We start from the raw sequence: 27,665 nt of genomic DNA on the forward strand, positions 1-27,665 counted from the left end.
CTAAGGCAGTCTTTAAAAATGCCCATTAATTAACTTAGTTCTATGAGCTCTGCTGGGAGAGTGACTAATGCGGGTATTAGGCAACATGCTGAAATATAATGAAAAACATAAGCATTAAAATAACTCAGTGCATTCAGTTAAATAACAAAAATTAAATATGTGAAGCTTGCCAAATGCTTTCTAGATCCATAAGTCTCTTTATTTTTTTTAAGATTTATCTATTTATCTGAGAGAGAGAGCGAGCACGAACAGGGGTCAGGGGGTGGGCTGAAGAGGGAGAAGCAGACTCTCCACTGAGCAGGAAGCCCGACGTGGGGCTCAATCCCAGGACCCCAGGATCATGACGTAAGCCAAAGGCAGGTGCTTAACCGACTGAACCACCCAGGCACCCCCATAAGTCTCTTTAAATTCACTTTTCAGATAAAATATATGGTAACTCAAATAAGCGATAACACATGTATGTACTCAATAAACACTGAAATGTTATAAATTCCGAAGTCCAAAGATAGAAAACAAGTAAAGTTAAGACCCTGGGACATTTAAGATGCCTATCTTCTTCTAACCATACACTTATATATATAATCCTCTTAGACTTTCCAAATGTTCCTTTTTAAGAAAGCCTCACATTTTCCATTTAAAAACTCTTGGAATAAGCATATGCAAAGATGCTCAACATCACTAGTCATTAGAGAAATGCAAATCAAAACCATGAGATACCACCAGGGTGGCTACAGTCACAAAGACAGGCGATGACAAGCATTGGCAAGAATGTGGAAAACTGGAACCCACATACACTGCTGGCGAGAATGTAAAATGGCACAGCCACTTCGGAAAATCACTTTTTCAAAAAGTGATTCAGCAGCACTACTCCTAGGTATATAACCAGAGAATTGAAACATATGTCCACATGAAAATCTATACACAGACGTTCATAGCAGCATTATCTCTAATAGCCAAAAGATGGAAACCCAAATGATGAATGAAGATGCGGTCTATCCACACAATGGAACATTATCCAGCTGGAAAAAGGAATAAAGTGCTGACACATTCTGCAACACGGGCGAACTCTGAAAACACTATGTTGAGTGAAAGAAGCCAGGCAGAAAAGATCACATGTTACATAATTCTTTTTATATGAAATATCCAGAATAGGAAAATCTATAGAAACAGAAAGTAGGTGAGGGGTTGCCCAGGGCTAGGGGTGGAGGGAGTGGCTGCTAATGGATTCTTCTGGGGTGATGAAAATGATCTAAAATTAGACTACAGTAGTTACAGTGTAACCCTGTAAATATACTGAAAACCACTGAATCGTACACTTGTACAACTCACAGATAAATTTTATGGTATGTGAATTTTGTCTCAATAGACTTGTTTAAAAAAAACCTCACGAGGCACCTGGGTGGCTCAGTTGGTTGAGTGTCCGACTCTTGATTTCAGCTCAGGTCGCTTTCTCAGGGCAATGAGATCCAGCCCCATGGCAGGTTCTGATTTCTTTGGGGAGTCTGCCTGAGATTCTCTCTTCCCTCTGCCTGCCCCCTGCCCACTCAACCAAGGGCTTATGTGCACTCTCTCTCAAACAAATAAATCAATCTTAACAAAACAACTAAAACCCACACAGAAATAACTGAGAGGCAGGAGGAAGAGGGTAGGGTATATATGAAGGTTCAACATGAATTAGTAATTGTTCCTGAAGCTAGGTGATGCATGCAGAGGGGTTCATTATACTATTTTCTTAACTTCTGTAGATGTATGAAATTTCCTACAATAAAAAGGTAAAAAAATATACTGAAGAGGCCCCAAGGTGAGAGGTAAAAGTAAACTGGTACCTGGCAAATGTCACTGACCTAAAGGACTTCTAACAGATAGCAGGCTCTGTTCCACTCACCTGAAAACCCTGGAGTCAAGGATGCAAGTTTTCTTGCCAGTTTCTCCTTTTCCAGGGCACTGTCCAGTTTTAGTGGTCTGAGATGAACTTTGAAAATAGAGGCTCTTCCTTTTATGTCAGGTGGTCCTTGAGAAATTATTTTTAAGGGGGGGAAAAAAATCACGGTGAAACAGTTACATCTCTCCTCAAAAGAACTGGACTGAACCCAATGAAGATCATCTCACCAATAAAGATTTGCCTATCAAAGCGCCCTGGCCGCATCAGTGCTGGATCTAGAATATCTGGTCGATTGGTGCCTGCCAAAATGACGACGTTTGTTGTTGTGTTAAAACCTAAAGAGACAATAACAAAAATGCAAGACTTAAAGCTTTAATAAAGCTTTTATTTTATTTTATTTTATTTTTATTTTATTTTATTTTATTTTACAGAGAGAGCGAGAGAGACCGCAAGAGAGGGAACACAAGCACAGGGAGTGGGAGGGAGAAGCAGGCTTCCTGATGAGCAGGGAGCCCAGATGCGGGGCTCGATCCCAGGACTCTGGAATCATGACCTGAGCCGAAGGCAGGCACTTAATGACTGAGCCGCTCAGGCGTCCCCCCTAAAGGATCACCTTTTTTTTTTTTTTAAAGATTTTACTTATTTATTCGTCAGAGACAGAGAGAAAGCAAGAACAGGAACACAAGCAGGGGGAGTGGGAGAGGGAGAAGCAGGCTTCCTGTGGAGCAGGGAGCCTGATGCAGGACTCGATCCCAGGACCCTGGGATCATGACCTGAGCCGAAGGCAGACGCTTATTAACGCTTGAGCTACCCAGGCGCCCCTCTTTTTTTTTTTTTTTAAAAAAAGATTTTATTTATTTTTCAACAGAAAGAGAGACAGCGAGAGAGGGAACACAAGCAGGGGCAGTGGGGCAGGGAGAAGCAGGCTTCCCGCTGAGCAGGGAGCCTGATGTGGGGCTTGATCCCAGGACCCCGAGATCATGACCTGAGCCGAAGGCAGACGCTCAACGACTGAGCCACCCAGGAGCCCAAGCATCATTTTTCTTAACACAAATACCAGAGATTTTAATTTATATAACCCTAAATTGAGAATATGTTGTCCATTTCTTAAATACCTAAAAAAATTTTTTTAAAGACTTATTTGAGAGAGAGACCACGCATGAAAGAGTGAGTGTATGAGTGGGGGGAGGGGCGGAAGGAGAGGGAGAAGCTGAGTCCCCACTGAGCAGGGAGCCCAGGGCGGGGTTTGATCCCAGGACCACGACCCGAGCTGAAGGCAGACACTTAACCGACTGAGCCACCCAGGCGCCCCCAGGTGCCTTCATTTTTAAAATGTTTTAAAACCAGTGAGATTAGAGGAGCCTGGGTGGCTCAGTCGGTTGAGCGTCAGACTCTTGATTTCAGCTCAGGTCATGATCTCAGGGTCCTGGGATGGAGCCCCACGTTGGGCTCTGCACTCAGTGCAAAGTCTGCTTGAGATTCTCGCCCTCTGTCCCTCCTCCAGCTCAAGCTTGCTGGCTCTCTCTCACAAATAAATAAAATCCTTAAAAAAATAATAAAATCAGTGAGATTAAATTTGCAAACAATGTGTCTAACCTCCCTGGGTCACAGGACAACCCACTGAATTATTTGATGACAAGTATCAAACTCCACCTCCAACCTCTTAGCCAGGCTCAACTTGCTTGGTTCTATTTGCCACTTCTCAAATGTCAATGCCTTGGCTACAGAGCCTTCACCCTCAGGACCCTGGCCCCAAAAGAGCTTTGGTACTGGTACCCCACAAATATGGCTCTACATGGACTGACCACCACAGAGTGAGGGAAGAGCTCTACCTTCTTAATCTGGATATAGGCAGACCTTGTTTTACTGTGCTCTGCTTTACTGCACTCCATACATACCGTGTTTTTTTTACAAACTGAAGGTTTGTGGCAACCCTATGTTAAGCAAACCTATCAGTGCCATTTTTCCAACAGCATTTGCTCACTTTGTGTCTCTATCACATTTTGGTGCAATACTTCAACATTTTCATTATTATTGCAATACTTCATTATAATTGCAATACCTCAACATTTTCTTTATCATTATTATTTAAAAGATTTATCTGAGAGAGAGAGCAAGTGAGCAAGAGAGAGAGCACAAGCCAGGGGGAGAGGCAAAGGGAGAAGCAGACTCCTTGCTGAGCAGGGAGCCCAATGCGGGCTTCGAACCCAGGATCTGAAATCATGACCTGAGCTGAAGGCACATGCTTAACTGACTGAGCCACCCAGGCACCCGCTTTGTTGTTATTTTTTTTAAGATTTATTTATTTGAGAGAGAGAGCATGCATAGGCGGCGGGGGGAAGGGGGAAAGAGGAGCAGAGGGAGAAGCAGACTTGGGGCTCGAACCCAGGAGCTGAAGGCAGACACTTAACCAACTGAGCCACCCAGGCAACCCCATTTTCATTATTGTATTTGTTGTGGTGACCTGTGATCAGTAATCTTTAATGTTGTTATAATGTTCGTTTTAGGGCACCACAAACTGCACCCATATAAGTGAACTTAATTGATAAATACTGTGTGTGTTCTGACTGCTCCAGTGACCGAGTGTTCCCTGTCTCTCTCCCTGTCCTTGGGCATCCCTATTCCCTGAGACACGATATTGACATTAGGCCAATTAACAACCCTACAGAGACCTCTAAGCGTTTAAATGAAAGAAATAGTCGCATGTCTCTCACTTTAAATCAAAAGCTAGACATGATTAAGTTCAGTAAGGAAGGGACATTGGAAGGTGAGATACACTGTAGACTGAAAGCTAGGCCTCTTGTGCCAAGCAGTTAGCCAAGGAGTGAATGCAAAGGGAGAAAGTTTCTGAAGAAAATTAAAATGCTACTCCAGTGGATACATAATGATAAGAAAGCAAAACAGCTTTATTACTGATACAGAGAAAGTTTGAGTGGTCTGGACAGAAGATCAAACCAGCAACAACGTTCCCTTGAGCCAAAGCCTAATCGAGAGCCAGGCCCTAAGTCTCTTCAATTCTGTGAAGGCTGAGAGAGGTGAGGAAGCTGCAGAAGCAAAGTTGGAAGCTGCCACAGGGTGGTTCCTGAGGTTTAAGAAAAGAAGCTGACATAAAAGTGCAAGAGGAGAAGCAAGTGCTGATGTAGAAGCTGCAGCAAGTGATCCAGAAAGTCTAGCTGAGACAGTTCAGAGTGGCTACACTAAACACCTTTCGATGTAAATAAAACTGCCTCGTATTGGAAGAAGATGCCACCTAAGACTTTCATAGCTAAAGAGGAGAAGTCAATGCTTCCCTACAAAGCTTCAAAGGACAGGCTGACTCTCTCGTTTGTTGCTAATGCAGCTGGTGACTTTAAATTGAAGCCAGTGCTCATTTACCATTCTGAAAATTCTAAAGAATTATGCTAAATCTCTCTGCCTGTTCTCTAGAAATGGAAAAACAAAGCCTGATGACAGCATATCTTTTTACAACATGGTCTACTGAATATTTTAAGCCCAGGGTGGAGAGAGCTGCTCAGAAAAAGATTCCCTTCCCAATATTACTGATCACAGACAATGCCTGGCCACCCAAGAGCTCTGATGAAGATGTTGAGATTAACGTTTCGTGCCTGCAAACATAACAGCCATTCTGTACTGCATGCATCAAAGAGTAATTTGGACTTTTAAGTCTTATTTTTCAAGAAATACATTTCGCAGGGCTGTAGCTGCCAGAGATCGTAGGAAGGACTCCCCATGAAGAACATTTGTGATGCATGGGAAGAGGTCAAAATACCAACATTCCCAGGTGTTTGGAAGAAGTTGATTCCAATCCTCATGGATGACTCTGAGGGGTTCAGGACTTCAGTGGAGGTGGTAACTGCAGATGTGGTAAGAACACCAAGAGAACCAGCATTAGAAGTGGAGCCTGTAGAGGTGACTGAATGGCTGTGATCTCATGATCAAACCCTCATGGATGAGGAGCTGCTCCTTATGGATGAGCAAAGAAAGTGGTTTCTTGAGATGGAATCTATTCCTGGGAAACTTGCTGTGAAGACTCTTGAAGGGCAGTAAAGAAGGGCACCTGGCTGGCTCAGTTGGTGGAGCATGTGACTCCTGATACTGGGGTTATGAGTCCAAGCCCCACAAGGGGAGCAGAGATTACTGAAAAATAAGATCTTTAAAAAAAGGGGGGGAGGGGGCGCCTGGATGGCTCAGTTGGTTAAGCATCTGCCTTCATGAAGCTCAGGTCATGATCCTAGGATCCTGGGATCAAGCCATGTGGGGCTCACTGCTCCACAGGGAGTCTGCTTCTCCCTCTGCCTCTCCTCCTGCCCCACTTGTACTCTCTCTAATAAATTTTAAAAATTGCCACAGCCACCTGGCCTTCAGCAGCCACCACCCTGATCAGTCAGCAGCTGTCAACACTGAGGCAAGACCCTCCACCAGCAAAAAGATTACAAATCACTGCAAGTTCAGATGATCGTCAGCATTTTCAGCTATAAAGCATTGTTTGATTAAAGTATGTACATTTTTTTAAGACACATACTGCACTTACTAGACTACAGTATAATGTAAACGTAACTTTTATATGTACTGGGAAACCAAAACATTCATTTAACTTGCTTTATGATGATATTCACTTTACAGCGGTGGTCTGGAATGGAAGCCGCAATATCTCCAAGGAGTGCCGGTACAATGCCCAGCCCGGTCACATAAAGCAGTTCAATACTTAGCATTGTACTACCCTCTCTGAGCACACAACAGCATCCATGTATCTTACAGCAAGCAGCATTCTTACATGCTACAAACTGGTTTTCCTAATAAAAGAAAAAGCTAACTAATGCGGAAAGATTGCTACTCTCTTAGTAGGAGTATTCAAAATCTGCCAAATCCACACTTGGTTGTGTGTGGGTTTTCCTGATGCTTCAGAAAGATAAATGGTTTTAAGAATGAGACTTGGGGCACCTGGGTGGCTCAGTTGGTTAAGTGTCTGACTCTTGATTTCAGCTCAGGTCATTCAGGGTTGTGAGATCAAGCCCCGTGTTGGGCTCCCTGCTCAGCAGGGAGTCTGCTTGAGACCGTCTCTCTCCATCTCCCTCTGTCCTTCCCCCAACTTCGTACTCATGCGCTAAAATAAATCCTAAAAAAAAAAAAAAAAAAAAGAGGGGCACTGGGGTGGTTTAGTCGGTTAAGCATCTGACTCTTGGTTTCCACTCAGGTCATGATCTCAGGGTCGTGAGACTGAGCTCCATGTTGGACTCTGTGCTCAGCTCAGAGTCTGCTTGAGATTTTTTCTGCCCCTCCCCCTGCTCTCTCTCTAATAGATAAAATCTTAAAAGAAAAAAAAAAAAGAATGAGACTATAATTCTTTTGTGGATCATTTCACCAATTTTTCCCTTATTCAATACCAGGTAAAAACACAACCTTAACACCAATATTAAGTTCTGGCATTCTGCTAGGTAAGAATATTTTGCTCTTCTCTGTACTGGTACAGAAGAGCCTTGAAAAAGGGCTGTTTTAGAGAATGCTTTTTAAAAATTTATACTCCCGGCATAAGGATTCTCACTTTAGAATATGGAAAACAATTACGAAGTGTAGTTTAAAATACGAAAAGACCTTCAAGATGGCAGTGGCTGGGTAGCTGAATGGCAGACAGAGGTGAAGGCCTCCATGAGGTAGAAGAGGCCGAGAATCGTCCCCTCCCCACTTCTTGCAGGCCCAGGGGCCCAGTAGAAGTGTTGTTTTGTTTTAACAAAACCATACAAGTAAACCATACAAGTTGTCAACACGGGATGGAGATCTACATCATCCACCGAGTGGAAAATTTATGAACCCCACAGACCAAGCCCGAAAAGAAGCCCGAAGGGAGAGTTTTTAAAGAACAAAAAACAGTGCATGATGGTATGAGCTGCAGTCTTGAAGATGAAGGATCCCAGATTATCTGGGACATGGAGAAACTGGCTGAAATGGGGTTTAGCCCAGCGCAGCAACCACAATTAAATGTGAAGGTGCTGAAAGACAAGCGTAAAAAGCTGCGTGAGACCTCTGTACTATTCTACGACTCTACTAAAATGAGAATCCGGATATTTACCAAGAATTGAGAAAGCTGGAAGCAGAATATGAGTAGAAGAGGGCTCAACTTAGCCAATATTCTGACGCTGTACAGAATGCTCAGCCTGTGGAAGTGGAGAGTATTCCCCACCAGGGACGTCACAGGCTCCTTCCAACATCTAGATCCGGGACATTCCACTTCCTGCCCAGCCACCCTCCTTCCTTAAAAAGACCTCAGCCTATGGGCCTCCAACACAGGCAGTTTCTATACTTCCTCTTCTTGGACATGGTGTGTCACGTTTGCCCCCTGGCAGAAAACCTCCTGGTCCCCCGCAGTCTACCATCTCCTCAAGTCTTGCAAATGTATGGCCATAAAAGGGGCTCTGCCCTAGAGCTTCCCCCTTGTAGGCAGGATGAAGACATGTTATATAGCCCGGAATGCTCAACGGGCTCATGATGATGGTGTTTCCAGCACAAGTGAAGATGACTGGATCAAGATAAGCATGATGACCATACTGATGACAGTGACACTGACAGATCAGATGGAGAGAGTGAAGGGGGTGAATTCGTGCACCATGATGATCACAACAGAGACAATAATGAAGGAAAAAAGTCAGGTCTGAGTGTAAGATTTACAGATATGCCTGGAAAATCAAGGAAGAAAAAGAACATGAAGGAGCTGACTCCCTCTTCAAGCCATGATGCTTCGAATGGCAGGTTAGGAAATCCCTGAGGAGGGACGAGAAGTAGAAGAATTTTCAGAGGATGATGACAAAGAGGATTCTAATGATTGTGAAGCAGAAAAGCAATCACAAAAATGGCAGAAAGACGACTCTCTTTCTGATGGCACATCTACTACTTCTTCACAGCAGCAAGCCTCCCCCCCGCCCCCCAGTCTGTTCCTCTTTCTCAGATCCAAGCACCTCCCACACCAGGACCACCTCTGGGAGCGCCTACATTCCTGAGACCACCTGGAATGCCGGGACTCCGAGGACCTTCACCCTGACTTTTGCCTGAAGGCCCACCACCAGACCAACCCCCCTGGCCCTCCCCCAGGTCCACCTCCAGGTCGGCCTCCTGGCCCTCCTCCTTCTCCTTGGGGACCCTCACCAAGGCTACCTCTCCCTGCACCTCCGGGTATCCCTTCACCTCGTCCCGGCAGAAGTGCCCACCTTTGGTGCCTCCACTTGGACCTGCCCCACTTTTTCCCACCAGCTCCCTTGCTGACCCCAGGGGGTGTTAAGTTCTCCACCTGACGATTCAGCGACCCGAGGCGGATGATACAAGCGCAGCCCCCACTGAGAAGAAAGCCACGACAACCATCAGTGCCAAGCCATAGATCACTAATCCCAAGGCAGAGATTACTCGATTCATGCCCACTGCATTGAGGGTACATCAGGAGGATAAAGGAGCCACTGCTGCTCCCCAAAGAAAGTCAGAGGATGATTCTGCTGTGCCTCTAGCCAAAGCAGCTCCCAAATCTGGTCCATCTGTTCCCGTCTCAGTGCAGACTAAGGATGACTTTTCTGAAGCTTTCACGAAAGGATGGAAGAGATCCTGAAACAGTGTTTAATGCCACAGCAGGTTTCTGTTCGCATCAGTGGTTTGTGGGGAAAGAGGCTCTTACTAAATTTAGTGAAGGAGCAGCTTTCACTGTCAAGGTATTTTTAAATTTCAGTTCAAGGAATATCCTAAAGTTTAAGCTTTGTTCAGAATTTATCACATCTAAGAGAGGATTATGTCATTCAGAACAGACTGGTTACTGAAGCAGTGCTGCTAACATCCATTCCCTTTCATACCACCATTTTCACCCCGTTTGTTTCCCCTTCTCCAATTCTTTGGAAACTTGTGATCAGTGGCGGGGGGAATCTTTGTTATTTATTTGTTTTGATTCTCTCTTGTGTACAGTGGGCACTGGAGTAGAGATTTCTGAAAAAAAAAAGTTTATTTTACCGCATCTTGCCTTTTGTGTTTGAGTTATTTTAATATTTTCTTGCAAATATTTTTGCAATCCATTAGTGAAATGGATTACAATGTCATTTACTAATATAAAGTAAGATATGTGGGGAAAAAAATGTACAATCCTTTGATTACAATTATTTCCCACTGACCTAAACTTTGAGTGTTTCATGGACTAAATGTTCTACACCAAGAAAAAAAATAGAATACAAAAGACTTGAATATTCACCATCCATTTCCACAAGCAGCTGATTGAGTGTATTCTCCTGCTCACTCTGTCCCCCGAAGTTGCCTCTTCCTCTTTTCCTTCCCACGGCATCTATCTCGTCAATGAAGAGAATGCAGGGGGCGTTCTTGCGAGCAAGGGCAAATAAGTCTCGGACCTGAATAAAAATACATACATTAGAGTCACTTGACAAGTGAATATTATTTTCCTCCTACTAAAATAAGCATCATACTTCCATCCAATAGGAAATCTTTTTGTTACATACTGTACTGTACAGTACGTATTTAAAAAGTTATAAGCAAGGAGGTGACAAATGAAGTTGGTGGGTAACTGATTTAAGGTGAGCAAACATTATTTCTGTAATAAGTTACTGTATATATCATAAGACTAACAATATCTGCTACTTTTTATAGCAACTTATTAATGCTACACATTTTTGCCCTATAAAAAGAGAACACTGTAGAACCGTAAACTTTATAGTCAGTTTAAAAGTTCAAACTACTCTGGGGTTTGCATTTCATGCCCAAGGCAGCTGTTAACAAGCAGACACTCACTGAAAGGCAGAGGCGGTACATGCCCGCGCGGCAAAGGGAGGCGGAGGCGGTACATGCCCGCGCCCGCACACCGACCGCCGCAGAGCCCTGACAGACAGTGCCCCTACCCCCAGCCCTGCTGCTGCAGGAGGCCCCCGCACCGACATCCCGTCCTACCACCCATGTCCCCTCAGGCCACTGGCTCAGCGGGCTGAAGGACTGGCCGTCCCCATACCTTGCCACCAGCGAAGAGTTCCGAGTCTCACACTAAGATCCAGAAACAATCTCCTATGCCTCACATCCCTCTTCACCTCACTCACCAAAGTCCAAGTCTCCCTGTCACCCTTCCTGCCTGGACTTGCAGGTTTTCACTGCTATACTTCTCTGAACACATCCTCTAGGGTAACCCATGTCCCTTCAGGGTCTCCCCCTCTGAACTCCAGATCTGTGATCAACGGACCCCCACCCTCTCACTCTTCCCTAAATACCTCCTTCACCCTCTTGCCTGAACTCAAATTTGTCTGTCCCCGCAAAGCTCTCAACTAGAAGGGGTTTTTGTCTTTCCCTCAGGGCCCATGGGAGTTGAAGTCTCCCTCACATGCCATGACTACTGCCAAAATAATTCTGCTGGAAAACCCCTGCTCAAGAGGCTCTCACCGTGGGGTAGACACATCACCCTCCTCGTTGCAGTACTCCTTGGGCCTGATTTCCCACTCTTCCACCCCACCCCCACTGGACACTATTTTCTTAGTGGTTCCTGGTTGGTCGGTCCCCTGGAGCACCTATTTCAATCACCTTCTGTTCCGCTCTGCCAACGTTTCCCTACATAACCAGCTTTCCAGTCTACTCTGACCCTCTTCTGTCGGTCTAGCCTGCTCACGGGCTCAAGCCTCTCTGACAGCTGCTCCTCTTAGGTCTCCACCCCATTAGATTCACTGCTTTCCCACGACCCACAGCCCCTCAGTCTTCAGTCACCCCCACTGCTCCCACCCATATTAGATTCCACAGTCCAACATCATGAACACTTAACTCCTTCAGACTCCCCTAGCTGCCTGACAAGACTCATGAATCCACCTACTCTACCTAAGATGCCATCAGTGGTATGACACATCATTAATACATTTGCCATTGACCAAAAAAAAAAAAAAAATGCTGCCAGTTAATGACACAACACCTAGTTATTGATTGTATGCTATATCCTGATGTCTGGAAAAGCAACTGTGATAGCACTTTACCTCTCTGAGGTGTTAAAAAAAAAAAAAAAGTCAACATTTAATGAAATACACAAGAGTAAAAATTTAAGTGCTGCTTTAAAAATTAATCCATACTCACACTTCCTGATTTCAAAACTTACTACAAAGCAACAGTAATCAAGACTGCAGTAATGGTATAAAGACAGACATATAAGGGCGCCTGGGTGGCTCAGTTGTTAAGCATCTGCCTTCAGCTCAGGTCATGATCCCAGCATCCTGGGATCGAGCCCCGCATCGGGCTCCCTGTGGGAAGCCTGCTTCTCCCTCTCCCACTCCCCCTGTGTTCCCTCTCTCGCTGTGTCTCTTTCTGTCAAATAAATAAATAAAATCTTTAAAAAAAAAAAAAAAGGCAGACATATAGGTCAAAAGGATAGAATTGAGAGTCCAGAAATAAACCCGTGTATCTATCTATGGTCAAGGGTGCCAAGACCATTGAATGGGAAAATCATCTAACAAATGGTGCTGGGAAAACTGGATACACACATGTGAAAGAGTGAAGATGGACCCTTACCTTATGCCGTATTAACTCCAAATGGATCACAGACCTAAATGTAAGAGCTAAAACTATAAAACCTTTAGATGAAAACGTGGGAGTAAGTATTTATGACCTTGGATTTGGTGACAGATTCTTAGATAGGATACCAAAGTCCAAGCAATGGCAAAAAAAATGGATACACTGGTCTTCATCAAGATTAAATCCTTTGTACTTCACTATCAAGAAAGAGAAAAAGCAAACCACAGAATGGGAGAAATTATTTGCAAATAACGTATCTGATTAGAATTTAGTATCCAGAATATACAAAGAACTCTCACAACTCAATGACAAAAGGACAACCCGATTAACAGACTGCATAAAGATGGCCAGGGCCATCTTTAGCAACTCCATATTTGGGGGGAAGTTCAGGGGGAGAGGATGGAAACTGTGCCATCCTAACAGAACAAAAGACTTACTCTAGCTGGACCCACACCAACAAACATCTCCAAAAACTCAGATCCACTAACGGTGATGAAAGGGACGTTAGCTTCTCCAGCTGTGGCCTTAGCCAGCAGTGTCTTTCCAGTGCCTGGAGGACCAGTGAGAATGGCACCCTTCAGATATAAAAAAGGAAAAGTATCTTTAACTAGAATTTCAGAAAAGTAAATTGCATATCCATAAACAATTCTGAGATAAAAACCTGTCTAAAACTCTATTGACATATACTAAATGTTCCTTAAACATCTGAACTATGGCAAAACATTTTTATATTAGTAAGAAAAGGATTATTAGAGACTTTTTAAAAATTTAGTAAGAATGTGAAATCTTAAATACTTCGCTTATTTAATAAGATTTTTAGTGTTGCTTTTCAGACCTTTAGACTTAAGCTGAATATCTACTAATAAACCAACCAAGGTTTAATTAGATAAGTCAAGGAGACACAAAACAACACATTCCCAAGTTACATTTTGCTTTCTTCCCTTTAAAATTTCACAAATGAAGTAAAAATCTAATGACCAATTGTGAACATAGTTAAAAAGAGAAAATGTGCTTGCTCAAACAGTATAATTATTTAAGTTGTGGAGATACTTAGGCATGATGTGCAAACAGCAAATTACAAAATTATCAAATATGACTTTTTATCCAATACAGTCAGGACATGGAAATCAAGGAAATGATGATTTCCTTTACAAAGGATTCCTTTATTAATGGATTTTTAAAATAATTAAGCATTCTTGATTCATTTACTTAATGACTGAGCCTGGCCCTCAGAATACAAAGATGAGTAAGGCCAGCCCATCACCAGCAGTGGGCATGGGGATGTCTCCTTGGGGGGGGGGCGGGGGAGGCTAGAATTAGTGTTGTCTATCTCTTCTCCACCAAATCCTGTGCCATGAGTCTTGAGTCCCAGGCACAGGCACAGAGTCTGCTCAAATTTGCTCAGGGAGGGATAACTGGGTAACAGCAGGGGGCAATATGCTCTGGTGCACACTTGGTGAGAGATGGGTTATCTAGATCTGACTGGAGGGAGAAGAAAGGCAAATCAGGGAAGGCTTCCAAGGGGAGAGAACACAAATCTTTCCAGGAACATACACACTATATGCAAGCAAAAACATTCCTACAGAATAAATGACCTGAAAAAACCCTGGAGTAAAAAGCAGACTGGTAAGATAGAAGAATAACAAATACTTTATCATAAGTAATCAAACTTCATTAAAATTTTAACTTTAGAGATCAAAAAGTAATTCAAAAGATTTTTGGGTTAATCAGTTGAAAATAATCTGAAAGTTCACTTTACCTTTGGGATTTTTGCTCCTAGATCTTGATATTGCTTTGGGTTTTTCAAGAAATTCACAAATTCCATTATCTCTAGCTTGGCCTCCTCGCAGCCAGCCACATCTTTGAACTTCACATCTATCTCATCCTTCAAGACTTTGGCAGTGGTCTCTCCAACACTGAAGAGTCCACCCATCCCCCGGCCTGTCCGACCAATCCCTGCAGGCCCTCTCCGGATGGTGTAGAGTAAGAAGGCGATGATGAGCACCGTGGGCAACATGCTCAGGAGAAACGAGCTACAGGAAACCACAGACGATACTGACATGTTTTAAGTCTGTTAAACTTTGGTTTTGTAAATATTTTGCAAGATATACTTTTTGGTAACTGCTTAGGATATGACTGTATAGATTTTCTATTTTTAGAAAACCGGAATATTCTAATATTTTGTCTGAGGCACAAAGAGAATCCTAGTGCCTTGATATTACTGACACAGAACTGCAGAAGATGAGACCAAAGAAAAAGCTGTTCTTTATGCGCTGTCTACTGAGATTTTCTTTCTATCCCCATAATCACCATTTATGCACAATACAGACCCACCTGTAATTTACTATCATTATATCTGCAGTTCAAAGAAATTTCTTTTGAATTACTTAAAAATTTTAACATTTTTAACATGATCTGGTGTTAGCCTGGGCAAAAATTCCAGTTCTCTTACTGGAACGCACTGACTTATTCTAAAGAGATGTCTTCCAAATATCAAATCCTTGCTAAGTTAACAGCAGATCAGCTTCCAAAGTCCCGTGTACAATGGGGACAGCTATCTCTTGGTGAGCACTGCACAGGCCGCTCTGTGCAGCTTGTGCAGACTTAAGAGACTGACTCCCAGGGGAGCAATCATTTACCCTTCAAACTCGTGCCTGCTCTGGAGGACACTGCTCAGATAGGACGTAAAGCTGGGAGATACCTTTTGCCTGTCTTAGTAAATTTCAATACAATCATGAGTATGGATACATACTCGCATTGGTTAATATAATGCAATTTAGCTGAACTTACCCTAAGAAATTTGAATCAAAACCTTGTGCAAAGGTTAGCTCAAAAAACAAAACAAAAAACAAAACCAGGATCAACTTTCTAAGTTTTCATCTGTTACAATATTTTAAATGCCCCTACAGCAGGCAGCAAGAACTGTGAGAACTTTACCTTTGGTTTATTTCTGGAGAGAAAAAAATAGACACCGACAGTAAAAGTTCAAAGAATGGTGCAACAAAATTTTCCGTAACGTTTCAGCAGCAAAGTTAACCGACTATACGACAGCCCCAGGGGCAGAGGGACATAGTGTATGTGAAACCACCTGGATAGTTCTCTGGATCTAAATACAGAGGGAGACTGTAGGTCTATACAAACTGAGATGCAAAAAAGTCTCTAAAACAGAGTAATACTACCAGCTCGATTAGCACACTAGCAATCTGCTTTTCTGCTCTTTTACGTAGTCAGAAAATTTAAGATTTCCTTCTACTTTTGCTCTTGAGCTGGTAACTCTACAGTGAGGTACACTTCGATTCGAATGAAGTGACTGTGAGGAAATCTACCCCGGTGTAGTATGCGGGTGAGTACCCAAAGACAGTATAATCCCCACAGAACTGAGAGACAAGAGACTCTTGAAATCAATGGGCCCTTCCTGAAAGACTCAGATTTGTAAGTGGTCTTATTAAAGACAAATAATCCCTAAGAGAAGAAGTTCTGACAAGAAAGGAAGAGTTACTTAAAATTCTTGGGAAACTCTGAAACATAAATGTAAATGATGGTTAAAAGACGGCAATGTCACTCTTTCACACACAGGGGCTCTTGATGCTAAAATCCTACTAAAGGATGGTGATACCCCAATTTATCACTTAATCAAAGATAAATATAAATGTGCAGAAAAATCAGTCATGAGCAAAACCCAGTAAATTACCAACGATTTACAAGAAGTCTGGTTACACTGAGAAAGGCCTGTTTGAGAATGTGGTCTATAACCTGCCACCTGGTGACGGAACACACAGTGAGCTGTGCAGGGCACAGTCAACAGTCTTCTTACCCGTCACTTTCAGCAATGTAGACAACAGGAACCCGATTCTCCCCTTCTATGCCCAATTCCTGCTGTAAGGTTTCCAGATTCCGCTCAAAGGTGTCCACACTGCCAATATTAAACCAGACGTATTGCTATAAAAACACAAAAACAAAATATCCTAAGAATGAAAGCAAAGTTTAATTTACTGGGAGGTTCAACTTTTAAAGAATTTCTCAGAAATACTGAAAGTTCAGAAATTGAAAAAAAAAACCCAACAATAATAAAAGACTGGTTTTAATGATGCAGCAATTAAGTTTCACTCAATGAGAACACCTGGCAATCCTTGCAAATAAGCATTTCTTAAGCAATATTCCTTAGTGGTTCTACAACTATAAACTCAAACAAATGAAGAATCTACTTAAAAAGACAATCCTTTTCATAAATATGTGTCCTTTTCCTCTTCTTCATTTCCCACATATGTCTCAGCTGCCTAAAAACTAATGTGACACAGTAACAACAGCTAAAGTTTACTGAGCACTTACTAAGTGTCAGGCATCGTTCTTAGTCCTTTATAGACATGAACTCCTTCAATCTTCAGAACCACCCTAAGAAGTAGGTACTATCACCAGAAGTCACATTCAAAATCTGAACATTAGGAAGGCACCCCCACCACCCAATGACAACAGAAGAGTACCTCGCTGTGCCAGACATTACTCTTCTATTCACCTGATTTGGTGAGTTACTGAGGCCCTAGGGGGGAACAGCTGAAGGGTTTGAGGCAACGGCTACTTACCCACCAGCTCGAGCACGTAAGTATTCCCCGTTGTTCTAGCTGTTTACTGGGTGGAGATCAGCCCTCTTACCGTCCCCATCACCCCACAGATGAGAAAACTAAGGGGTGACTTCACTTGCCCATGGTTACAAATCTGGTTAAGAGGCTGGATCTGAACCCAAGCAGTCCTGAGCCAGCGACCCTAACTGGCACGTCACACTGCCTCTCTTCTACAACCACACACATACTTACCACAATAACTCACACTTACTGAGTTTCTAATATACACACTAAGCACTCAGTGAGTAGTTGCATTTTATAGCACAAAAAGACCCTGTTCCTCCTTAAACCTGTAATCGCTTTTAAAAGATTTTTTTAAATCAAAACAATAAATCTAGGATATAAAACGTAAGACAATTCACAGAATAGAGTAACATGTCATCCTATATTCCTCCCACCAACCAGTGCTACTGAATGGAGGATATCACTCTGATATTTCTCTCCAAGTATCTAAAAACAAAAGATGGAGAGTAAGTTTTGTAATACATGTACTTTTTCTTAAGTTTTATATTATATAATAACAGTCCTTGCTGAGTAGTTCACTGTCAAAGCGACAAAATTCCTGTGGTTACAAGCCCCCAAACAAGTCAATAATAGGTTGACCTCACGTGACTGAGCATTCCCTTACTTAGCACCTACTATCAGCTGGACACTGTGCTAGCAGCATGAATCACATTAGAGATTCGGGGCAGATAAAGGCTCAGCAGCAGATTTGGGGACCAGATCTAGTTAAGAGCCTCTGAGGGTGGGTCCTAGCTCTCCAAGTGATTCTTAGACATACTGAAGTTCGAACACCCCCACTGAGGTTCATGATCTCATTTAGCACTAAACCCTAAAGAGCTGTTATTGCTGTTCTGATCTCAGCTATAAAGAAATCCAGGTTTAGGGGACTTAGGCCATATAGGTAGTAAAGAGTAGAACTGATGTGAGGCAGAGTCTGTCAGACTCCAAAGCCTGTGATTATACAATGCAACAACTAACATTGCTACTCTATAAGCAGGACACTGAAACTCTTCTGTTTCTGAGAGCTCAAAATGAAGTTTTTTATTAAACATGCCCTCTGTAGAAAACTAAGGAAATATAAAAATAAAGAAAATAAGAAGCATCTGTAACGTCAACACCCAGGGACAAACACTATTAGCAATTTTGATGCCATTCCTTCAAGATTTCATAATATCCCCTTTATAATCTTGAAACACATGCACAATTTTGAAATTGATATAAAACCTTAACTGCAATAGAAAGGAGAAACAAAAAGAAAACAATTTATAATAAAATAGTATGAATTTCAATATATAAATGTTTGTGCATGCCAATACTAGATGTAAAAATTGCCCTCTAGGGAAGAGGACTGTCCCGCTGAGCCACTAGTCTAGCGGCGAGATTAAAGCAAGGGAAATGAGGAACCCCTACCATTAACCAGGTGCCTACTGTGGACATTTATCGATTTCCAATTTTCCACTCTAGAAACAATGTTTTGGAGGACATCCTTGTATAGACATCTTTACATGCAACCTTAACTATTTCCCTAGGATACAGTCCTAGAAGCAACATTACTGAGTGTGTGCGTACTTTCAAAACTGCTGATATACACTGCCAAATTGTCCTCTTGAAAGGGAGTGCCAATTTAATTTCCAGCACTAAAACTCTGAGGAATAGTTCTGGGGAAAAAAAAAGTAGCGTGGTTATTAATGAACATTTCATCATAAAAGGTAAAGACAGTGGGGAGGGGGGCAGAAATGAAGGCAGGTAAAAGAACTCACTCCAACAAGTGACTGAAATACCAGAGCTACACAGCTTTACAGATACTCCTCTATTTACTGATGTGCTTCAGACAGAGGTGGTCACCATCAGTTCTAGTTTTCCTTAAATGTTGCCCCATCCAGGCAGGATGACTAGGAAACCGTTAAGCAAAATCATCTGGAAGGAGGGATGCAACCTGGTAAAGAGGTCTGGCCCTGGGGGAGGGTGGTAAGATAGCAGGACACCAAGGGACTAGGGACAGTCCTCGGGGGCAGGCCTGGGAAAGGCTGGGGATCCCCTGGGAACCTCATTTGCCCCTCTGCTGCCCTCCCCCACAATCCCCTCAACCCAGTCTAGGGTATCTGGAATAGAGTTCAAACTGATTGGACTGGATACACATACTATTTTTGAAATGGGAAAAGAAATGTAAATTAAAATAATCCAGTATCACATAACAGCTGGGAGAGATATGATCAGAATGCTTCTTAAACCAACTAGAAAAAAGCTACCTCAAAATATAGCAATGCAGATTTAACAGTTTTTCCCTAACCAAACAACTGTTTTCTCAGTCTTGAAAAATCACAGACGATATCAGAACACTGAAAACTGGGATTTCACGGTTTCCTAAATGTACAGCCAAATGATTACCAAAAACCAAACCAAAACTGACCTAGTCTTCATAACACAACTACATACACAGCGTTCACATTCTTACCGATGTTAGTGAAATTTGCAAGTGCTGTGCTGCCTAATTCTGGTATCCCCAGTGCACAGAGCTACTGCAATGTGAGGAATGCTTGCTTTTCAACTCTAAATCTGAAAAGTTAATTTATAGCTAATCCACATCAATTAATAAAATCATTTACCCCATCAACAGGAGTTTTTCCTGGTGTAAAAGTCACTCGAACAAAACGCTTGTTGACGACTTCCAGTCTGTCTACCTGGAATTTTAAAAAGTTAAATATTTAGACACAAATTTACAGAAACGACTTGAGATATTCTCTCAAGAACATTAAAACTGCACATGGTATTTTAGACACACAAAGAAGAATGACAACATAGGGAGGACCCATGCTCCCCCTCTCTGGGTTGAAAAATAAAAATGTCACAAACACTGTTGAAGCCGCCAGTCATGTCCCCTTCCCAGAGGTGGCCATTCTCGGCATTAGGTACTGACTGTCCCAGAGCATGTCCTGGTGCTTGTGCCACACACAGATGTAACCCTAAACATACGCTCACTGTTGCCTGTTTTTAGGACTTTAAAAATGGTCCTGCTTGGTATATATTCTTCTATAACTTTTTCTCCCCTTCCTATCTTATTTGTGAGGTTCATCCTTGCTGACATGTCAGTTCTGCACAGTATTCCACTTCATGAGCACACCCCAAGTTACTTATCCATTCTCCTGTTAATAGACACTTAGGCTGTTTCAAAACATTGGCTACCACTAACAATACTGTTATGAACAGTCCTGCCGCATATACCTTCTTGGGCACATCTTCAAAACTTTCTCTGGACATGTACCTGTAGATAGATACAGTAAGGCTTGGGTTGCAAGATATACGTACTTTACTAGACACTGTGAAACTGCTCTCCAAAGTGGCTCTCCAGTTCACACTGCACAACAAAATATTCCTATTGGTCTACATCCTCACTTGCTATTAGAAGACTTTAATTTTTGCCATTTTATGGGTGTAAAATGATATAAACTTGTTTTTTTAATGTCCTAATTATACAGGGTTTTTAAGACACTAAAAACCTCATCCCGAAGTTCTGGGTTGACTTGGAGCATGAGCCCTTTGGAAGAGGCTTGCTTCCTCCTGTCATTAAGTCTGCTTTGGCAGAAGTCTGAAAGGTACAAGTCAAAACTGGAAAGTGAGGGAGCCCTGGGTAATTCCAGGAGGAGCTGGGACAGGGGACTATCTGTTCCTAAAGGCACGCCATCTGGAAAGGAGGACTAAAGTACTCTACTCCCCATAAAACTTCTGGGATAATAGCAGACTGATTTCAAAGAACCAGTGGGTCCAAAAGGAGATGCTTCTCTGAAGAATCTTCCTCAAAGCCCTGTCACCACACTCAAAGGATGGCTACGGCCCCCTCCCTACACGGACACAAATTACTTCTCAGAAAGCAGGCTCTCCCAACAACTGGGATACATACATAAATACCTTGGCTTCCACAAGAAACATTTGCCTCAAAAAGCCGAGTAAATAATCGATTCCATTTTTTCCAACCTCACCTTACTGTACAACCTTTAAAAATAACTTCTGAGGGGCACGTGGGGGGCTTAGTCAGTTAAACCTCTGACTCTTGATTTCAGCTCAGGTCATGATCTCAGGGTCCTGGGATCCAGCCCTGGGCTGGGCTCTGTGCTCAGTGCTGAGTCTGCTTGTCCCTCTCCCTCTGCTCCTCCCCCTGCACACCCTCTAATAAATAAATAAAACCTTTAAAAAAAATAAAAATAACTTTTGATTCTTTATGCTACCAGTATTACTATCTCACCTTTATTTTATCCATTTCAATGATGAAAAGCCCAGTACCGAGAGGTTAAATAATTTCCCCACAGTGACAGAGCAGCTTGGTTCTCTCACTATCACTTCATCAATTCTAAGGTGGACATTTTTCATATTTTAACTTCTGAGAAATTAGGATATGTTTGACAGTTGGTATTATTTTATAGTTTCACTGGCAGCTTACTAAATTTTTCTGAGGAATACATAAAATAACGTGTCTTACAGTCCACAGCATCTAAAAGATACTGGAGTAGAGGCTCACTGGGTAAAGACCTGCTGGTAGTGACAAAGGCTCCTAGGCAACCCTGCCTAGGCCCCCACTTAGAGCCCATCTGCTCTCCCTTTCAGCACTCACCACTTATTTACCAATTCCAAGCCCCTGGGAGATTAAAAGCCCTGGAGGCATAAAGGAGCCGGAGCCGGTGGCACACTCCAGCAGGGGGAAGAGGTGACCGAGGAGCACAGGAAAATGATAAAATGATGAAACGAGATGGAGGATGGCTAGGTTCTAGTAGAAGTCAAAAGCTAGGTTCTAGTAGAAGTGAAAGAAAAGGATTTTGTGGTAAATGCGGGGACAGCTGGGCCAAAACCAACAGGGTTCTTGGTTGCAAGTACTTTTTCCAGCATTAAAAAAATTCAAGATGAGGGGTGCCTGGGTGGCTCAGTTGTTGAGCGTTTGCCTTCGGCTCAGGTCATGGTCCCAGGTCCTGGGATCGAGCCCTCTCCCATTCCCCTTGCTTGTGTTCCCTCTCTCGCTGTGTCTCTCTCTATCAAATAAATAAACAAAATCTTAAAAAAAAAAAAATCAACAGGAGAAGCTGGGTAACTAGTTGACTGTTTCTTTACTGGTGCAATCTACTGAATTTCACCTTTGGAACCACTATAAACCACCCATCCCATAAAATACTTACTACTCCTTTGGAAAGATAGTTATTGACAAAGTCCTTCCATGTGATTTCTCTCCCGGAGCTCCTGAACAGGAAGTAAAACATGACTCCACCCCAAAATAGAGCAGTCCAGAGAAAGTACATCCTGAATTCCTTGTCATCCCATGGAAAGTCACCCTGGGCAAAGAAGGAGACAGTCTCTGTCAAGAATAAAATGTCACAATATGATCTAGGCTATATTGGACACAAATTCCTCCCAACCTCTCCTGGGGCCACCCCAGACCCTCCAAATTAATACACAGCCTGGAATCACACCTTCTGGAATCTGGACCACCAGTGAGAATCATCTTTCTTGCCACCTCGTTTTCCACCGCCACCAACTCCTCCTCCAGAAGGGCGTGGGGTAGCAGCTGGCTTTGATTCTGTTCATCAACAGAGAGCACAGAGAGCATCACCGCAGAATTTCATCTCTCTCAACAAAGTTCTCATTACTATGGTTTAATAAACGACTTACTACAAAAAGTCTCACAATAACTTGTTAATCTTTTTTCATTAAGATATATCCAGAGCCAACTATTAATAGCTGTGACCTCTTTGTTGTATTATATGCTTAGAAATAAATGTAGGCCTTTTATTTCTGGGAATCAGGAATAGGAAACCCTTCAGCGCCCCTTGTCTCAGCTACTCATCAACCAGTAGTTCTGGAATCAGCCCGTGTGTTATGGTGTCGTGACAATACTCAGTATTCAAAGTTCGGATGACTTTGAAGGAAATACTGTTTCACTCTGTTATAACTCACATACACGTCTTTGATGTTACTATAAAATAGGGAGGCAGAGTTTCATCAGGCACACACGAAACATTAGCTTCGTTATTTGATAGTTACATTGGGTCTTTGTAAGGCAATCCTATCCTGTACCTCAACAAGATTTAAACCAAGTATAAAAGTCACTGAGCACAGAATAGCTATCCTCCTGGGAGACAGAAGCATCAATTTTGTTGTTACTATGGCTTTAGAACAAGTTTTGACCTTGACTGAGGAATCAGAAGCCTATCTAGGATTGGAATTCAGTTTTTCTTCAAATTACCTTGACACCTTGAGATTTTACTTAATCTCTTTGTGCTCTTGTCAAGTAGGAACAATAACATGTGAATAAAGCCATCTTCCCTATTTTATAGGGTCGTATCAAAAATGAGAGGGAAGTTACTCTTTGAAAAAAATCAAAACATTATACAAATCCAAAAAAAAGGGCTTCTTGTGAAATAGCTTACGGCAACTCATCAGTCTGCCATGAGAAAGGAGACTAACAGAGAGTTAGCATTCGAGGGGGCTTGCCAGCGCTTTACACACACTATCCCGTGATACCTGCACAATATGCTAACAAGCTGGCAAGTACACTACTATACTCATTTTACAGATAAAAAAGGTGTAGCTTAATAAACTTGGTAAATAAGTTGGTTGCAGTGTCAAGTGACACTGAAAGAGTGACAGAGTTGTGTTTGAGGTGAAGGTAAACGAATTCCTGAATGCCCACTTAAAGGTAAAAGGGAGGTGCTCCCCCTTCCCACTCCCATGAAGTGAATACCGTAACAGTTTCTTTTATAAGCGAGGCATAATTTTGATAATGGACTACCAAAAAAACCCAAAAAAACAAAACAAAAAACCCAACAACCAAAAAAACTTACCCACATAAAATTAGTTTGTAAGAATCTGAAAATTAGTCACTGTTACAGATTGATATGTGTCCTCCCCCAAATTCATATGTTGAGAGTCCTTGCCCACTGTGATCTTATTTGGAAATTGGGTCTTTAGAGAAAAATAATCAAGTTTAAAATGAGGTCATATGGGTAGATCCTAGTCCAATATAATCGGCATTCTTATACAAAGAGTAAATTTGGACACAGAAATGCACAGAGAGAAGGAGGCAAGGGAGAAGACAGTCACCTATAAACCAAGGAGAAAGGTCTGAAACAGAGCCTTCCCTGGTGACCCTCAGAAGAAACCAACCCTGCCAACACACTGATCTTGGACCTCCGGCCTCCAGAACCGTGAGATGAATGTTTGTGCTGCTTAGGATGCCCAGGTGTGGAGCTTTGTTACAGCAGCCCCGGGAAACCAATATACTATTAACACTCTCCACCCCCCCACTTTTCTCCCCTCTGACAGAATCACAAATACTACTCTAACATCTTCAACTACGATGAAGCAACCCCTCTACTGTGCAGGATGGGAGACTGCAGCTACCTAGCCCTGAGTTCCTGATGTGTTCACCCCACCATGATACACACAAGGAGCTTCTGCACCCCTGTCTTAGGTGAGGCAGGGTCTGAGAGAGGCAAGCCTCTCTACCTGTAATGAGGCGCAGGGCTGGGAAACAGTACAGCGCATTTCTAAAGTTGTTTGACAAGACTCCCTACTCCTGGGACAGGACAAAGTAACACACATGCAAAAAGTATGCAACAGGCTATATTTTAAAAATGGACCTATTATCCTTAATCTGCCCCTAAACCAAGATAAAAAGACGAGCAACCATGCCCCTGGGAAACCCTGTACAAATTGTCCATGTCTCTAGGCAGGCCACACTAGCACTTCTCCCTTCTCTTAGCCCCTGGTCTTGCTTTCACTCCCTGCATTCTCTGAGCATGTATTTGTCTCTCCGACTAGATCCAAGTTCATTTAAAAACAAGGGCTGTATTATAATTTTCCTTACATTTCCCTAAAAACAAAGATGCCAACTGAAATGTGCCAGGCATTGTGCTAAATGTTATCACATGTGTGACCTCTTCATTAGACTTGCAAATGAGTAATGCCTTTTTCAAAGGGAGAAAATAGTTAAAACATTACAGGAATTTTTGTGCCTTTTTTCCTTAGTTAGTATTGGGAAATGTTTGCAATAAAGTTTGCTTTTTGAAACTTTAAAAATAAATAAATAAATAAAAAATAAAAAGTAAATGTTATCACACGTGTGAAAGGGGGACAGGAGACTCAGGGCCTACACAGTCCTCCCAACCACAAAGCTCTAAGAAACCCTATCTGAAAGCCTGAGCTAAGACAGGCTCTGAGGAACAATTTGAAAAACACTGCACTATATCAAAATATGCGCCAGATAAAAATGCATGTATTAGGTTTCTAAGATTTTTCTTAACAATTTAGATGTATAAAATATATTGACCAAATCTGTAGTTAAATATGACTGGTCATCTCTAAGGTGAACTTAAATTAATTCAATTTGAAAAATGACAAGAAAATATGAACAGAAAAATTAGGTGAAATGAAACACAGGGTCTGTAGAACTTTGCATGTACTTGTAACCTTCCACTTCAGAACTGCTTTAAGAGAACACTTACTGGGGGTGGAGCAAGATGGCGGAGGAGTAGGAGACCTGGATTTCGTCTGATCTCAGGAATTCAGCTGAATAGGGATCAAACCATTCTGAACACCTATGAACTCAACAGGAGATCAAAGAAGAGAGTAGCAACAACTCTCTGAACAGAGAAGCGACCACTTACTAGAAGGTAGGACGTGCGGAGAAGTGAATCCGAGGCGATATTCGGGAGGATAGACGGCGGGGGAGGGGGCCTCCGTCAGCCACTTCTGGCAAGTGATAGAGCCGCAGAGCACAAAATCGGACCTTTTAGAAGTCGGCTCCGCTGAGGGATGTCACTCCAGTGGCTAAGCGCGGGGTGGAACTCGCGCAGGACAGTGTGGTCTCAGGACCCTCAGGGTCACAGAAAGACCTGGCGTGCCTGAGTGCAGCAGAGCTCCCAGGTATCCGAGCGGGGAAGCCGGCTGCAGAGACGGAGCCGAGGCGCGGGCTTGCAGCTCGGGATGGCCATAAACCGTGATCCGCGGCCCACTTGGGCCACTGCGCCTCCAGCAGGGACCCAACAAGCAGCAGAGCAGGGGAGACGCCCCTCCCTCCCCCAGGAGGAGCGGCGCGGGAGTGCACCTCAGGGATCTGCTGGGTTTGGACACTCCACACGGGGTCGGGTGCCAGAGACAGAAACGCTCAGTCACAGGCCGGGTGAGCACGGAGTGCGGCCGGAGACCGGGGACGCGGGAGTGATTGACCGCTTTTCTCTGGGGGCGCACTGAGGAGCGGGGCCCCGAGTTCTCAGCTCCTCCGGGCAGAGAGTGGGAGGCCACCATTTTCACCCTGGTCCTCCAAAGCTGTACCGAGAGCTTGCAGGGAACAAAAGCTCCTGAGAGCAAACCAGAGCAGCTTGCTTAGCCCGGACCAACAAGGGCGGGGCAATTCTGCCTCCGGCAAAGACATTTGGGAACCATGGCAACAGGCCCCTCCCCCAGAAGATCAGCACGAACAGCCAGCAAACCAAGAAGACCAAGGAGAACGAGAGAACTCCAGCGCTAGGGGAATACTGCACATAGAATTCATGGCTTTTTTACCATGATTCGTTAGTTTTTCAAAGTTAATTTTTTAACTTTTTTTTTGAATTTTTCTTTTTCCCTTTTTCAAACAACATCTTATCAATCCCTTTTTTAAAAAAACATTTTTTATTTTTCATTTTTAGAGTCCTATTTTATCCCTTCATAGTAGTTACCCTTATTTTTTGGCATATATATGTAAGTTCTTCTCTCTAAAATTTTAATATACAGTTTCTTCTAACAGATCAAAATATACCCTAAATCACTAGTGTATGGCTTTGTTCTAGTCTCCTGCCTGATCACAGTCTCTCCCATTTTTCTTTCTTTTTTTTAAATCTTCTTTCTTCTTTCAAACAGCTTCTTATCAATTCCTTTTATATAACCTTTTATAATTTTCATCTTTACAGTCATCTTACATCCCTTCATTGTATCAACCCTTACTTTGTACATATATAAGTCTTTCTTCCTTTAAAATTTTAGGAGGCACTTTCTTCTAACAGACCAAAATACACCCAAAATCTAGTGTGTGGCACTGATCTATGCACTAGCCTGATCATATTTGATCATATTCTGTTTTTTTGTTTTGTTTTGTTTTTGTTTGTTTTTATCTGTTTCTTTTTCTTTTTTTTCTTTCTTTTTTCTTTCTTTCCCTTTCTTTTCCCTTGGTTTCAGGTCTTTTCTGATTTGTATAGAGTACATTTGTTGGGGACGTTGTTAACCTGTTAGCATTTTGTTCTCTCATTTGTCCGTTCTCCTCTGGTCAAAATGACAAGACGAAAAAAATCACCTCAGCAAAAAGAACAAGAGGAGGTACCGTCTGCCAGGGACCTACTCAATACGGACATTAGTACGATGTCGGACCTAGAGTTCAGAATCATGACTTTAAAAAAGCGTGGAAGTTATTAGAGAAACCCTTTCTGGAGAAATAAAAGAACTAAAATCTAACCAAGTGGAAATCAAAAAGGCTATTAATGAGGTGCAATCAAAAATGGGGGCATTAACTGCTAGGATAAATGAGGCAGAAGAGAGAATCAGCAATACAGAAGACCAAATGATGGAAAATAAAGAGGCTGAGAAAAAGAGAGAGAAACAACTACTGGATCACGAGGGCACAATTCGAGAGA

General features: G+C 42.6%; 1 protein-coding gene and 1 pseudogene across 1 annotated transcript in view; one reads left to right on the plus strand and one right to left on the minus strand.

The window, feature by feature from the left end:
• Positions 1–27,665, minus strand: part of AFG3L2 (AFG3 like matrix AAA peptidase subunit 2) — a 51,208-nt gene that overhangs the window by 13,323 nt on the left and 10,220 nt on the right. The window contains exons 4-12 of the mRNA XM_028089338.2: positions 22,470–22,576; positions 22,179–22,331; positions 19,623–19,697; positions 16,209–16,333; positions 14,154–14,427; positions 12,832–12,969; positions 10,098–10,251; positions 2,110–2,217; positions 1,886–2,011 (exon numbers count right to left, since the gene is read on the minus strand). Of these exons, the coding sequence (XP_027945139.1) occupies positions 1,886–2,011; positions 2,110–2,217; positions 10,098–10,251; positions 12,832–12,969; positions 14,154–14,427; positions 16,209–16,333; positions 19,623–19,697; positions 22,179–22,331; positions 22,470–22,576 (1,260 nt within the window). The remainder of the gene's footprint in view (positions 1–1,885; positions 2,012–2,109; positions 2,218–10,097; positions 10,252–12,831; positions 12,970–14,153; positions 14,428–16,208; positions 16,334–19,622; positions 19,698–22,178; positions 22,332–22,469; positions 22,577–27,665) is intronic.
• Positions 4,616–9,764, plus strand: LOC114198067 (WW domain-binding protein 11 pseudogene; annotated as a pseudogene).

This window comes from Eumetopias jubatus, unplaced genomic scaffold (genome assembly GCF_037043125.1).
Source record: "Eumetopias jubatus isolate StellerSeaLion01/CBP00866 unplaced genomic scaffold, mEumJub1_p1.0 scaffold_16, whole genome shotgun sequence".
NCBI classification, from domain to species: domain Eukaryota; kingdom Metazoa; phylum Chordata; class Mammalia; order Carnivora; family Otariidae; genus Eumetopias; species Eumetopias jubatus.